General features: G+C 37.9%; 2 protein-coding genes across 13 annotated transcripts in view; one reads left to right on the top strand and one right to left on the bottom strand.

Moving 5' to 3' along the window:
- The window catches only part of MED12L (mediator complex subunit 12L), a 377,954-nt gene that overhangs the window by 235,220 nt on the left and 127,367 nt on the right, over positions 1 to 15,367 (bottom strand). The window lies entirely within an intron of this gene.
- GPR171 (G protein-coupled receptor 171) lies at positions 8,709 to 14,138 on the top strand. The gene is made up of 2 exons (XM_004465642.4): positions 8,709 to 8,813; positions 13,009 to 14,138. Exon 2 carries the CDS (start codon positions 13,058 to 13,060, stop codon positions 14,015 to 14,017), a length of 960 nt encoding a protein of 319 aa, XP_004465699.1. The 5' UTR covers positions 8,709 to 8,813; positions 13,009 to 13,057; the 3' UTR covers positions 14,018 to 14,138.

Here is a 15,367-nt window from a genome sequence, read left to right as displayed (position 1 = left end):
TTAAAAAAAAAAAGAGAGAGAGAGAAGCTGAACAGCACCAATAAAGCAGATTAGTAATTTGAAAGCAAGATTTTTCAGGAAACATGCAATACAGATATGGATATGGTGAAGCACTAGTTGATTAACAGTTACTATCTACTTGAACCATGTCAGGTCCAGAGCAACAGCTAAAAATAAGATGGTAGAGCAATGGCAACAATGGAGCAGCTCAGAAACTTCTGAGATCCACAGGACTAGTGCATGTGGCTACAGGCAACACTTCCCAGGTCCTTCTATTGTTAAAGCTATAGTACCAACCCTCAGTGGCTCAGGGTGCCTGTGATGGCAATGTAAGCATCATTTCATAAGAAAAGAGAAAATAAGGAAAGCTGAGGATAATAGTGAGCTGAGAGCTTGTGCCCTACTGAGAAGCCAGGCTCCCTTAACTCTGGCCAACTGTTTTTTTTTTTTTCCAAGAGTTACAAAATCACTTTTTTTTTTTACTTGCTGGGCCAGCAATGCATAGGCCAAAGAAAATAAGTCTATGGAGAGAATGCAACATGCCAGCAAATGCTTTGCAAAGTCCGGAATGCAGAAATCTAAGACGGATATTCAAAGTGACTCTGAATTATGACTGAAAATCCCCTTTACTAGGAATCCTTGTTTCCTTTAACTGAACTGAGTTCAGTTTTGATACAGCTGATTCAATTACCTAAACAAAAGTACTTAAGAACATTTTAATAAAAGGAACATTTGAGACAAGCAGGAGCCAGAAAAAAAGATTACGGAAACTTCACCTAAAAGAGTAATCCAGAGATGCTAGAAAACACCTTTACATGAAACTTTGCTTTTATTTGATGATGTTGGTAAAGTATCAGTTTTGTATTTTGTCCTCACCCTTATATATCCTTTAAATGTCTCTGAATAGAAAAAAAAAAAGTCTACTTATCTATTACAGAAAATATTTGTAATATCGAGAAGGTAGCATTTTATAAATTTCAAACATGATGTGAGGAAAAACAAAACAAAACAAAACATGGGGTGTCCTTTCAGTAGGCAGCACTGTAAGCGACTGTGTGTTTGGGGTGGGAGAACTGGTCTTCAACAGAAAAACCACTTCTTCCTTTTGGTCACTATTCTCTATAAGGTAAAAATGGCCTGTGGATTACCATTTCACAACAGGACATCCCCCAAAAAGAACCGTTTTAGTAAAAATATAGCTTTACTTTTCCCTATGCCACTTTTCAAAGTAGTTTTACCGTTTCACAGCACTGCTTTTTTAAAAAACCACTAACTGTTGTATTTACTCTATAGTAAACATAATATTATAATAAACCTTACTGGTAAACTAACTATAGAAAAGAAATAAATTATTCCACAAAATAATTAGCTCCTGAAAGTGGTCTCTGGGTTTGAAGGGAATAGAAGTACTTCCATTTATATATACCCCACCACCAAAAGAAATTGAGTATAAGCAGGAAGGGGGGTTTAAAATAGGCCTGCCTCAATAATACAATATGAAAACTATATTACTCGTTGAGATCCCTCACTGTATAATTCTATGGCTCCTTCATGATCAGGGTCATAGTAAGAGCTCTCCCACCCCAAGCCATCCCCCACATGTTATCTTAAGTGCTTAGGCACGTGCAAAGCAGGACGTGGGGTCAGGAGGTAATCTCATTCTATTATCACCACCAGCCCTAACCCACATGGTCTCAGGTATATCAGCGGAAGCCCATTGCTGTTTCACTTCCCCTTTCTCTCCCAAATCCCACATCCTTTGATGAACTGCTAAAAGCCCTCCTAAGTGCATGACAAAGTTCTATGGGCTTATTTTTCAATCCTTACAGTTGCTGACATAGAAGGGCACCAAGAGGACATGGCTCTCACAGGCTACACACAGTGCTGCACATTACTTAAAATAACTTGTTTGTATTCCCTTTTCTATTGCAGCTTTTTTCAAGCTGCTAATTATTTATGTTCTATTTTAAGCAATTAGTTTTCTGAAGGAATACAGGTTCTCTCTGATATCTTAGGCTGAAATGTGAATTTAATCCTCATTTTGTTTGTGAAGTAAAAACCAATTTCAACTCCATATCAAATTTACCTAAAGAAAACATGCCATTATAAAAACTTGCAATGGCATGGCTAAGTGTATTTTCTTATCTAGTTAATATTATGAAAGCAGTTAATAATAAAAAAAGTGCAGGGATTTTAAAACTAGAAACTAGCATCTCCATCAATGCTATTCAAAATAATAGTTCCTTAACAGTTTACAAAGCTTCATTCAGATATTCTGATTATTGTGATTGATAAAGCACCAAGGAGTAATTACTATCTAAAGGCAAAGGAATAAAATAAAAAGCAATCTGCGGCACATCAAATAATGAGGTAAGTCAATATACCAAATCCACCTTTCTACCTGCTAAATCTGCTTCCCTCCTCGCAATCATTCTCCCAGGATTAAACCTTCGTGTGCTCTCCCACTAGCCCCATATCCAGCATAGTGATTTCACCTTTGCAATGGCTTCCAACCCCAACCACCCAACTCTTCCTGTTTGATTTCAGATCCTATTACCTCAAACCTAAAACAATCATGCCCTAACTGGTTTTACACCTTCCACATTCTCCCCTAACCCAAGGCACAACAATACTGTGGGGTTTATTACACCTTCTCTCCCTGCATAACCTTATTTATTAATGCTTTTTTATTAATGTCTTATAATTAATGCTTATTGATTAATGTCTTTGAGACCATCCAAGATTTGGTCCCAGCCTTTTCCTCACACAGATCCTGTGTAAATACCCCAAGCCCCCAAACTGACAGTCGCCAAACACAACTCACATGCCCCAAGCATTTGTGTTCTCCCTCAAGCAAAGCCCATTTCTGCTCACTTCTTCAAAGAACCCTTGGCTGACCTTAGTCAGGAGGATGGCAGGCACTTCCCTGATTCTCACAGATTCTAATGGTAGGTAGTAAACCTTATCATTGCAATTTCTAAATATATACTTGTAACGAAAAGTAGCAAGAATATTCTCTAGAATGGGAGCCAAGGAGGCAGCCTGCAATCAATAAATATTTGCTGTTGCTACTTTTCTTAAATAAATACTTGATCCAAAAAAAGATTCACATAGCAAAGGAAAGCAGAAATTTCTCCAAAGAACCATGCCCTTGAAAGTAACAACAGAGTACGTAAAATGTGCTCTGACAAATGAGATGATATGGCTAAGAGTCTTCCAAAAAGAGTCTGGAGGTCAGAGGGGTCACGCTTACGCACACCTCAGCAGCACCCCAGAAAATGCCAAAGTCGGTACAACCCTAGGTACTGGTTCTCCTGGAGGCTATGGAGATCCACAGGGTATATAGTCATGGCAGATGGATTTGGAGCTCTGTGCCATGTCAGAGGGCCCTACTTTGGAATTTGTGCTCCTGAGTGTGATGGAGCTGGACTTAGATGTGACTTTTCTACACGTCTCTTCTGTCACTTTTACTGAACCTGTGGTTGGCAGTAGGGATGGTCCATACTCAGGACACTTGAATCTCTGGACTGCCCATGTGCTAGCTGTACCCTGAGCCTCAGCAGAGTAGCGACTCCTACTCTCTGGTTCATTGGACTTACCCAGGTCAGCTAAAGGGAAGGTGAAGATGGTCAACCACCAAACCAGGGAATCAAGAGGAACTGCATCCATCATCCGTGTGGAATCTAAGCCCCATCTTGATCTAGAAGTGGAGAAGACATCACCATCCCAGGGTCCACAGAATGGAGAAATAAAATATGGACTAGAGTGGACTTACTGATATTCTACTATGAAACTATTTTGATGAGTAATAGAAGAAATTTTAGCATCAAGGTAGAGAAAGCGGGCACAGTAAATGCTGAGGGTAGGGAGAGGGTAGAAGAGATGTGATATGGGGGCATTCTTGAGATTTTGAGTTGTCCTTAAGGATATTGCAGGGTCAGATGCTGGACTTTATACATTCTACCATAACCCACTGAATGTACTGGGGGAAGAGTGTGCAGCAGTGCCCCAAAATGTGTTCACCGAGTACGATGAGTGTGCCACAATGATGAGGGGAGGATGGTGTGGGAGGAGTGGGGGGGAGGGTTATACAAGAACCTCTTATATTTTTTAGAGTAACTTCTTTTTTGTGATGTATGTATCTTAAAAAAAAATACAATTTACAAAAATGATGTGGTGGGGAGTGGGGAGTGGGTTATATGGGAACCTCTTATGTTTTATGTTTTTTAATGTATCATTCCTTGTGATCTATTAACTTTAATTTAAAAAAATAAAAAAATAAAACAAAATGTGTTCTGAGCTTTGAAAATGTGTCACTCATAAGAAAAGGACCAAAACCACTGAAGTAAAAAACACAAAGAAAAAAAAAAAAAAAAAAAGCCAGGAACTTCAGTGACTAAAAAGAAACTAGACTGTAAGGTTTTATTTCAGCGATTTTCTCTCAAAATTACTGTACAATGATGGATCAAATAGTATAGTCACATCTCTCAACTAACACGCAAAATGACCCACTAAAAATGGGTGGTCAAAAGAAGGTAGAAAACCTAAAGGATTAGCAAGAGGGGTGACAGAAGACTGCAATCAACCACTCTTACAACAGTTCACCTTTTAAGACCCTTCAAGATACTTCCAATTTCTTTACTATTTTTTTAAAAAGAAAAAGAAAGAAAAACTGGTAAGAGTTTAAGGAAGAAACAGCAACCGCCTAGAAGCTGTATGTCTGAACCTCACTTTAAAACTACTCTGCCTAATCACATCAGTCACTCTCAGATTTGAAGCTACCAATCTCAGTCAAGAAGTCTTCAGGCTAATCCAGAAAGGGAACTGTATACTAAAAAAAATTCAAGGCAGGAACCTAAAGCACAATAGTTCCAAAGAGAAGGCTGACCCAGAGCCACGCAGGCTGGTGGAACAGTGTCAAATTCAACTGGCATTCATTATCCAAGGCAACTGCCCACCTGAACAGAGACTGTGTCTTCAAGATGCCAACTATTCTGAGAAGATAGCATCCAGAGTTCATATTCAAAAGGCTGCAAACTCCTAGAAGAGGAGTACACAGGAGTACACAGGTACATAACCTGTCCAATGCCACTTAAATTCAGATGGTTGCAAACACTAAGTGGGATGGGGCGTGGACTGGCCTGGAGATCTCCTTTCTTATCACTATAGCAATGTCACACTGTTTCTTTAAGAAGCATATAAAGTGCTAGGACACTAGGGTCTGTGCAGCCTTGGGCAAGGCTTTAATTACTCTGTGCCTCAGTTTCCCCATCAGTAAAGGGAAGAATCCCCTACACCTTATGGATTCTGGCAATGACTACCTAGCCCAACTTTTACTCTCCCCTTCCTCATTCATTGTGAAGGGCTTCAGTGCTATGTTTAAAAGGCAAATCTGAAGAATGTTAAACAATGATACTTCTACTGAAACACTGTTTGGTACTTGTGTTTTAAAAAAACCGATGGCATGATTTGTATAGATAGGAGAGTTGGCTACAAAAAAAAATCTTCTATTCAAACTATAGGACAATTTAGCTTTAATTTTTATTTTATACATTCACAATATCCATGAGAGTAACTACTACATCATTTTTTAAATATAAAGTACTGCCATGTCCAAGGTAAGGGAAAAATAATTTCACCTTACTTCTTCTCACTTGGATTTCTGAAATACTGGTTAGTGATGATGTGCAGTTTCCTGGTTATACTTGGAAAAACATTTTTCTTTAATGAAACATTAGAAAGGAGAGGCTTGTGGAAATTCAATTGAAACTCAGAAAATAAAAAGAAGAAGAGGAGAGAAGGAAAAGATAGGAGGAGGGAAGGGGTGGGGAGGGGAGGAGAAAAAAGAGATGAGAAAAAGGAGAAAAGGAAAAAAAGAAGACCAGACCAGGCACAGGAGGACAAAGTTGTACCTCCACTATAAAGTTCCATATAACGCCCGGTTGCCTGAGGCTCATTCTCAATAAGAAGAAAAAGATGGTTTAGTTTCACTATTAAAAAGATTAGTTCTGTCTATTCCAAAGAGAAAAAAGAGAACTGAAACTACAACACTTCAGCTCTTTCAGGTTTGGTAATCCAAACAGAAAAACTGTGGCCTTAGAATTTTAAGGACAGTTTGTCTGTAACCCCAAAGTCAATCAGCAAAGTAAACATATGAATATGTTTACCTTAAAAAAAAAAAGTACTTTATCAAAAGCCTTTTACTGCAGATTTTCTTCATACTGCATTTTACATTCACCTCCTGTGTGCAGCAGTGAACTTTCTCTAAATTCTCTCCATTTCAGCCTCTGTACTCGCAGTCATCCTGTGTAAATCTTGATCCATAACTTATTACTTATTTTACTTTCTGTAATCAATGTGACCTGACCAACAATGATATATACACCTTAAAGCATGGATCATTCCCTAGCAAAATTACAAGGAACCAAAAATCAAAATGCAAAATTTGAGAGAGATTTGAGTTTTCTCCTCTAATTTATAAGTAAATATATGTGGTTGCTTTTTTTAAAAAGGTCAAGTGCAAAAAAAAAATAGTTATAGGTACTGGAGAAAACTAGAATTGTGAAACAGATGACTATCATCATCATAAGTACACTTTTTTTTTTTTTTAAGATTTATTTTCTATTTCTCTCCCCTTCCCCCTCCCCCCCTTGTCTTCTCTCTGTGTCCATTTGCTGTGTGCTCTTCTGTGACCGCTTCTATCCTTATCAGCAGCACCGGAATCTGTGTTTCTTTTTGTTGCATCATCTTGTTGTGTCAGCTCTCCGTGTGTGCGGCACCATTCCTGGGCAGCTCTCCTTACAGGGCGCCCTCCCTGCACGTGGGACTCCCCTACGCAGGGGAACACCCTTGCGTGGCACCGCACTCCTTGCGCTCATCAGCACTGCACATGGGTCAGCTCCACATGGGTCAAGGAAGCCCAGGGTTTGAACACTGGGCCAAGTCCACTTCCCTACTTACTTTTTTTTTTTTAAGTTTCCCCAAATTTCTTTTAGCTAGACATTTCTCATTTAGTCTTCTGAGATGCCAAATGCGATTCTTTTTAGTTTCTAAAGAGGTTTCTTCTGACTTTTTTCTTATCTAGAAAACTAACCCAATATTTATTCAGGGGAAAAAAAAAAAAGCAGTGAAACCAAACAAAGTACCTTTCCAAAGCCAATGGAGCTTCAAAAGAAATGAGACCTGAATTTAACCACGCAACTTCTTTGCACTTACAAATCAAATTTGGACCAGCAAATTTAGAATTCCTAAGAATACACTTGGAACATGAGCTCATATTCTCTTTTATACAAGATAGCCTTATAAAAGAAAGATAACCTTAAAAAGTAAAAAAAAAAAAAAAGTTGATATGGATGAAATTGCTCCTTAAGAGGCAGTGAGGGAAGGGGACTTGGCTCAACGGTTAGAGTGTCCGCCTACCACATGGTAGGTCCACGGTTCAAACCCAGCGTCTCCTTGATCCGTGTGGAGCTGGCCCATGCGCAGTGCTGATGCACGCAAGGAGTGCCGTGCCACGCAGGGGTGTCCCCCGCCTAGGGGAGCCTCACGTGCAAGGAGCGTGCCCCGTGACGAGAGCTACCCAGTGCAAAAGAAGTGCAGCCTGCCCAGATGTGCCCAGCAGTGGCACTACACACATGGAAAGAGGACGCAGCAAGATGATCCAACAAAAAGAGGCACAGATTCCCAGTGCTGCTGACAAGAATAGAAGCAGACACAGAAAAACACACAGTGAATGGACACAGAGAACAGACAACTGCGGCGGGGCGGAAGGGGAAAGAAATAAATTTAAAAAAAAAAAAAAAAAAAGAGGCAATGGCTTTTTGCTCCACCCCCCACCCCCCACAGTACGCTTCTTTCAGATACTCAGTAAACATCTGCTGGCAGACAGCAGAATGAACATATAAAACAATTTAAATGCACACTGCAGGGTTCCTTTACATACAGTCTACTAATTGCTAACACACCCATCTGAATTCATTAAGCTGTTTGGTTCAAATTAAATATTTATTGTAGGTCTACTGCCATAACTTGGAAAGAGAAATGAATTATTGAATGAAAAAATGAAATAGTGCGTACAACAGTTTAGTATGTATAACAACATTTTTAAGTGCATGCGCATATACACAAAATACCATTCAACAATATATATAAAAAAACTCTCAACAGTAATAGCTCTTTGCACAATAAACATTCCTCTTCTATTTCTATTTCCAGATTTTTCTACAATGAATGAAAGGGCAAAGATAAAACATATACTTTTATCAGTTAAATCACGTCATTTTTGCCTGTTTGTCAATAGATATCTCAGCAATCATACAAAACTCAACAGTTTATTTTTTAGTTATAACTTTAAAGAGCTGCTGTCTATATGTATCCTAAGGAACTATTTACTTAAACACCTTTTATCTTTAACTCATTACCCCTTTTAAGGAACAAACATAGGAAATCATATGACAGAGAGCACATCTTGAGTACTCAAAAAGATAAAAAAGAAAAAATCTAGCTATCACAATGGATGAATGAAAAGCTTTCCTCTAATAAATATTGACAAATCTGAATTGCTTATGAAAGTATACCTGAAACTTAACAGAACATCTTTAGGAGACTTTCATGCAGTTACACTATTTGCAAACCACAGTTTCATCTACGTCAATACGCAGCATTTAAAAACCACACAAAAAGGAAAGGAAATTTTGAGCATAGCCAGTGGCCCTGCAATGGAGCTGCCGCTACTGCTGTAATGGACCCAACAGCTCATGCCTCTCTGACAACTTGGAGCTAGGCCTGCTGAGGTTCAGAGAATACACAGCCAGGTATGTCTTTTTAAATTCTTAATATATTTAAAGCCTTTCAATAGAAATGTTCAGTATTTAAACCATGTTAAGTAGAAAATGCAAACATGTAGCAAGGTTTCTGTGTGATTGGGCACCAATTATTAAAATCTACACAGATCCTAACTGTGAACTCTCTGATGACTGCAACCAATCCTCTCAAAAAGTTTAATTCACACAAGACTGGTTATCTTATATAAGTATAGGCATATATAGCTCTACTCAGTAACTCAAATTCATAACTGGATGGATAAAGGCCATGTCTTAAGTCTTCATAACAGGATACCACAAGGCTTAAAATGACTTTTCTCTACATTACGATAGGTGATTTCAAGAAAATTTCACTGTGACTTCCATGAGAAAACCTACTGAATTTACTTCCTAAACAATGGGTACAGTATCCAAACTAAGGAGACACTTAAAATCTTTTCTTGATTCTGCTGAGGTACCTCCCTCTGGGGACTTCAAGTTGCCACTGCCTAATAATTGGCTGATAAAATATTTATCAAGCACTTAGTTCTCAAATCCATGATGGAGAGGATGGGATATTATAATACAACTTATCTAACTGATATAGGCAGGAAGTTTAAATAAACAGCTTTGTATTTCAAAGCAATCTAGACAGATTAATGAAAGTAACTGTGAGGCACTGCATGATTCTCAAGCATTATAAATGAATACTATCACACTGTAAGTATTTTTTAATGTTTACCCATGTGTGGTATATATGTTCAGTTAAGTTACGGAGAATATTAATTGCTCAAAACAAATAATTAGCTAATCCTCCTCTTTATCACACATTCATTCATACAATGGACTTTAAAATATAATTGCATTAGCAATAGAAGCACATAAATAAATACATTATGTTAGGGAAATAAAAGAGCACAGGCCAAAAGCCCACCACTTTGAAAAGGAACAAAGAGTGAAGGTGGGAGATGAGATTATTGTACAACCAAAAAAACTAATTTTTCACACAAGGAATAAAATTCCAAGGTACAAATGAACGGTTGCTATAAAAAACCAGGGTCACAAAGAAGTCAAGGAAGCCTGGAATAGACCTCAGACATGAAAAACTTCCTTTAGCTCTTTAGAATGGGCAGGATTCAAGCAAGGAAGGGTAAAAGCAGACAGCCTAGAAAATAAAATGATCAACAAGATCAGCAACCAGTCCTGCCCTAATATAGGGCAACACACAAATAGCAAACCTCAGCCTCCTCAACTAAATTAAGAAAAGGACTAGGTTCCTTCAATAAAGGTTCACTCCATCCTTAAAGTTCTATGATCCTAAAATACTATCAAAAGCAACAAGTACAGGGAAATGGATGTGGCTCAAGCAGTTGGGCTCCCATTTGCCATATAGGAGGTCCACGGTTCGATGCCCAGGGCTTCCTGGTGAAGGCAAGCTGATCCACGCAAGAGTGCTGGACCACACAGAGACCTGGCACAGCAAGATGATGCAACAAAGAGACACACAGAGGAGAGACAATGAGACACAACAGATCAGGGAGCTGAGGTGGCGCAAGAGAAAGATCGCCTCTCCCCCACTCCAGAAAGTCCGAGGATCAGTTCCCAGAGCCACCTAATGAAAATACAAGCAGACACAGAAGAACACAGGGAATGGACAGAGAGAGCAGACAACAGGGGGAGGGCAGGGGAGGGAGGATAAACAAATAAATTCTGAAGGAAAAAAGCAACACGTACAAAGACAAAGACAGGATGGAACTGTTCCCAGAATAGTAGAGAGGTCCCAACAATCCAGAGAGATGGAATTAAGAAACACTGAGGATGGCAGGGAGGGCCTAGGTCATGGAAACCTTAAAATACAGTAGACTTAGATTTATATGATAGGACCTCTACTTGGATTATAAATATCTGGTTGAAAGAAACACCAAAATACATGAAACCTATACATCTTTTATTCAAATTGAGGAAAAATTTAAGAAGGAATTTTCTTATTCAGCTCTTTTACATGAAAATTGCTTTAAAGATATTTCCTGCCACATAGTAAGTAAAGGCTGGCTGCTCTAAGAATAATAATAATAATCACTATCATTATCATCATCACTACTGTTATTGATATAAGAGATAGCTTTTTGGAGTGGTTTTGTATGTGGCTTCTGAGATCACACTATGTGGGTTAGAATCCTGGCTCTATAACGTACAAGATATACAACCTTGGGTGTTATTTAGCCTTGCTATGTCTCAGTTTTCTCATCTGTAAAACTGGGGTGATAACATCTACCTCTCAGGAATGATGAAAGGCTAAATAAATACAAGCAAAGTACTTGGGACAATACCAGGCACAAAGCAGGTGTCTGAGTATTTGCATTATTTTTAGTAGAGTAACATTATTCAGTCCTAGCACAGGTAGGGGAAGCAGAAAGGCATGTATCCTTCAAGTGACACTTTAAGTTTTATCATACCTGCCTGTTCATTAATGTATGTGCATATACTGTTTTATCCCAATAAATCCCAATATGGATAACAAATGGGAGAATTAAAATTTAGAAACTTCAGAAGTTTAAAAAAGAAAAGAAGAGGATTCAGAGAACAGGCCAATGAGGTCTTCCAAGTCAGCCACTCTACTTACTTGCTGTTTTTTTTTAAGAGTTCTTTATCAATTTTTTTCTTCTAAAATACAAAAATAACCTTCTGGTTTTTTAAGACCAAAAAAAGACATTTAATACGCAGAAGGGTGTATATCTAGAGGCAGCACCAGAAACAAGAAACTGTAACCCTGAGGGTATGAGTCTCAGAGGACTGGGTCAAAGAAAGCCCAAATAGCTTAACTTGAGCTAATAAACTACCCAATTTTCTAGATTTGGAGACAGGAGAAGATTTTGTCATTATGAATGTCAATCACTTCCAGGCTTTTTACTGCCTCAAAACCTAGAAACAGAGAGGGAGAGAGGAAAGGAGTGAAGAGAAAGAAGGCAGGGAGGGAGGGATGGAGAGAGAGTGAAAGGAGAGAGGGAGGGAGGGCAGGATGCAAGCACTCAGCATTCAAGCCAGATGCTTTGATCTAACTAGTATAACTAATATAATAAACTTCTACTTGAGGATTTTACAACCAGTGAACATAAGTCCATTTCCTACTTTAAAGTATATTTTTTGGCCAAACAGCTCAAAAAACAGGGACATGGAAACATCTATAGCAGCTCTCTTCAATAGAAATATAATGTGAGCCACAAAGCTAATTTAACATTTTTAAGTCACTGCATTTAAAAAAGTAAAAAACAGGTGAAGTCCATTGTAATAATATATTTAAACTAATATACCATTGATATCATTTAAACCTGTATTCAGTACAAAAATTTATAAAATATTTGTAGAAAACAGTACTTTCACACTATTTTTTATAATATTTTACATTAAATCTTCAAAATCCAGTGTGCATTTTGCAGTTAGAGCACATCTTAATTAAGACTGGCTGCATTTCAAGTGCTCAATAGCCACATCTGACCACAGGCTACCACCATTGGACAACATAGGTTTATACTATTATGAAACTAGAACCATGAAAATCATCAGTTCCAAACTAGACTCTAATCCTTCAATTCTTTCTGTTAAGAAGAATAAGGAAATGAAATTTTTTCATGAAAATATTCTAATAAGTTAAGCAACAAAGGTCTTAATTTCTAACTTTTTTTTTAATGTTAATACAATTTTCTGTCACCCTTTAGGATCCTAGCTCAGCCTAAATCCTTCCACCATTAGGAGCTGAGCTCTATGAATCTATGAAAAAAGAAAGCCCAAAAGCCTCATTCAAAGTTCTTCAGGCTCAGCCACAACCCAACCATTTTAGCCTTGTTTCCTCTCTCCATTTCTCAGAATTTCAGCTCACTTATCGCCTCTACAAACTAACTTCCAACCCAAGAGGTATCAAAAGAGCTATGAGAATGAAAAGCGTGTTTTCAAAAATACCCCTTCTAGAAACAAGCCTACATGGGATTTCCTGAAAGTCACAAAATCAGATAATGGAAAACCCAATCTTCCTCAGAACCTAGACTATCCCCATTAGTTCATGTGGTCTATTAAGTTTACCAGTAAAAATTCTTGAACTTCAAAGACTTGGAAAAAGAGACCTTGGTACTGTGAGTGCAAATGTTTTTAAAGAAAGTATCTTCTCATTTTAATTACTAATCTTTCCCTTACCCCGTTCTCTTTTTCACAGATTCTTTGAATTTTTTGTATTAACAGAGTCATCTTTACTCTCCCTCAAGATGACAAACAGTTCTTTCTTCTGCCCAGTGTACAGAGATCTGGAACCTTTCACGTATTTTTTTTATTTAGTTTTCCTTGTTGGAATTATTGGAAGTTGTTTTGCAGCCTGGGCTTTCCTACAGAAAAATACAAATCACAGGTGTGTAAGCATATACTTAATAAATTTGCTTACAGCAGATTTCCTGTTAACTCTGGCATTACCAGTAAAAATTGTTGTCGACTTGGGAGTGGCACCCTGGAAGCTGAAGATATTCCACTGCCAAGTAACAGCCTGCCTTATCTATATTAACATGTACTTATCAATTATCTTCTTAGCATTTGTCAGTATTGATCGCTGTCTTCAGCTGATACACAGCTGCAAGATTTATCGAATACAAGAACCTGGATTTGCCAAAATGATATCAATTGTCGTGTGGCTAATGATCCTTCTTATAATGGTACCAAACATGCTGATTCCCATCAAGGACATCAAGGAAAAGCCGAATGTGGGCTGTATGGAATTCAAGGAGGAGTTTGGAAGAAATTGGCATCTGTTGACAAATTTCATATCTGTAGCTATATTTTTTAATTTCTCAGCCATCATTTTAATATCCAACTGCCTTGTAATTAGACAACTCTACAGAAACAAAGATAATGAAAATTACCCACATGTGAAAAGATCTCTCACCAACATACTTTTAGTGACTGCGGGCTACATTGTATGTTTTGTCCCTTACCACATTGTTCGAATTCCATACACACTCAGCCAGACAGAAGTCATATCCAACTGCACAACCAGGATTTCCCTCTTCAAAGCCAAGGAAGCCACACTGCTCCTGGCTGTGTCAAACCTGTGTTTTGATCCCATCCTATACTATCAACTCTCAAAGGCATTCCGCTTAAAGATCACTGCAACTTTTGCATCACGTAAGGAGAGCAAGGCTCAAAAGGAAACATCAGAATGTGAAAATGATGCCTAAAATAGGGAATTTTTCACATGTAATCACTTCCTGCCTTACTGGACAGTAAGTACAAAACAACTGGGAAAGAGAGAAAAAAGAGCCTCAGAAAGTAGAAATACACACAACTAGCAAATACCGCCTGGTTTGTTTAGAAACCACTTCTAATCGCAAAGCAAGTTTGTGCTCTTGTGGTTGTTGATGCTCTTTAAACCAAATATTTGTACAAAAGACTAACCCAAATATTTGTAAAAAAGACTTTTCATTGAAAAATGAAAAGCCCTGCACAATCCTTGAAATCCAAATGAGGTCTATGACATAGCGTCAGAGCTATTCACGAGGTCTTTCTTCACTTACATGCCTGGAAGTGGTTTTTTGATAAAAATATGCAAAGTAACCACTATGTAAGTTGTTGGAAAGCCCTGCAGCAACGCAATTTTTAAAACCTTTCACTCATTAAAAAACAAACAAAAAAAACAGGTTTTAACATGAACAACGTATGCCCCATTTTAAATCCATCACTTTACCCCAAAGATGGTAACCTTTCTGCTCAGTACTTTTTTAACGACTAATTTCTTTCTGTCAAAGTAACTAATAACATTTTTGAAAAGTCTTGGAAAGGCACAGGTGGTTTTTAACATACTATATATACTTTTTTTACCTGTTGGTTATAAATAAAGGTTTTCCACTGTCTGTAATGCCAAGCCTGGTGGTTTGTTTGATTTGTAGTAATATGAAACACATAAATCCTATAACATTTTCAGGGGGAGTTTAGAAATCACTACTGAAACTATTGTTTTGGAACTAGAAACTCAAGTCATAGGTAGGAAAAATAGTACAAGTCAAGAGTCATAAAATAGACACGCCAATTCCACATAGCCAGGATGATCAGATCCCAAAAAGAGCCTGACCCCCATATGGGACGAGCAGCTTAAAGTATGCTTGACTCCAGCTTTTGGTTCACAATCCTTCGACCAAATTCTCTCTGCTGCCAGTGATGCAGCAAGGAGTCCCCAGATGGTATTTTTAAAATAGTTCTTAAGAAGATCAGGAAATGTTTAGGTGAGCATACATGACGCTTTGTGTTTATTTTAAATTTCATAAGTCAAAGCTCATATTAAAACAAATTGTAATACATTTGCATTTAGTGCAATGATTAGGTAATGGTGATCCTGGACGCTAAGAAAACAAGTTTGATTCCAAACATGTTTTTAGACTCTTGTCTACAATTTCACAAATACATTCTCTAAGTCTGAAGGAAAGTAATGAGAAAATTAAAAACATTGTCTATAACAAAACTTATAACATGGCAGTACTGGAAAAATTCTAGCTAGCCAGTAATAATGGTACCACCCTTCCCTTCCACCCTCC

This window comes from Dasypus novemcinctus, chromosome 4, assembly GCF_030445035.2.
Source record: "Dasypus novemcinctus isolate mDasNov1 chromosome 4, mDasNov1.1.hap2, whole genome shotgun sequence".
Lineage (NCBI taxonomy): Eukaryota > Metazoa > Chordata > Mammalia > Cingulata > Dasypodidae > Dasypus > Dasypus novemcinctus.
The sequence above is the reverse complement of the archived record's forward strand: the minus strand, read 5'-3'. Positions and strand labels throughout refer to the sequence as shown.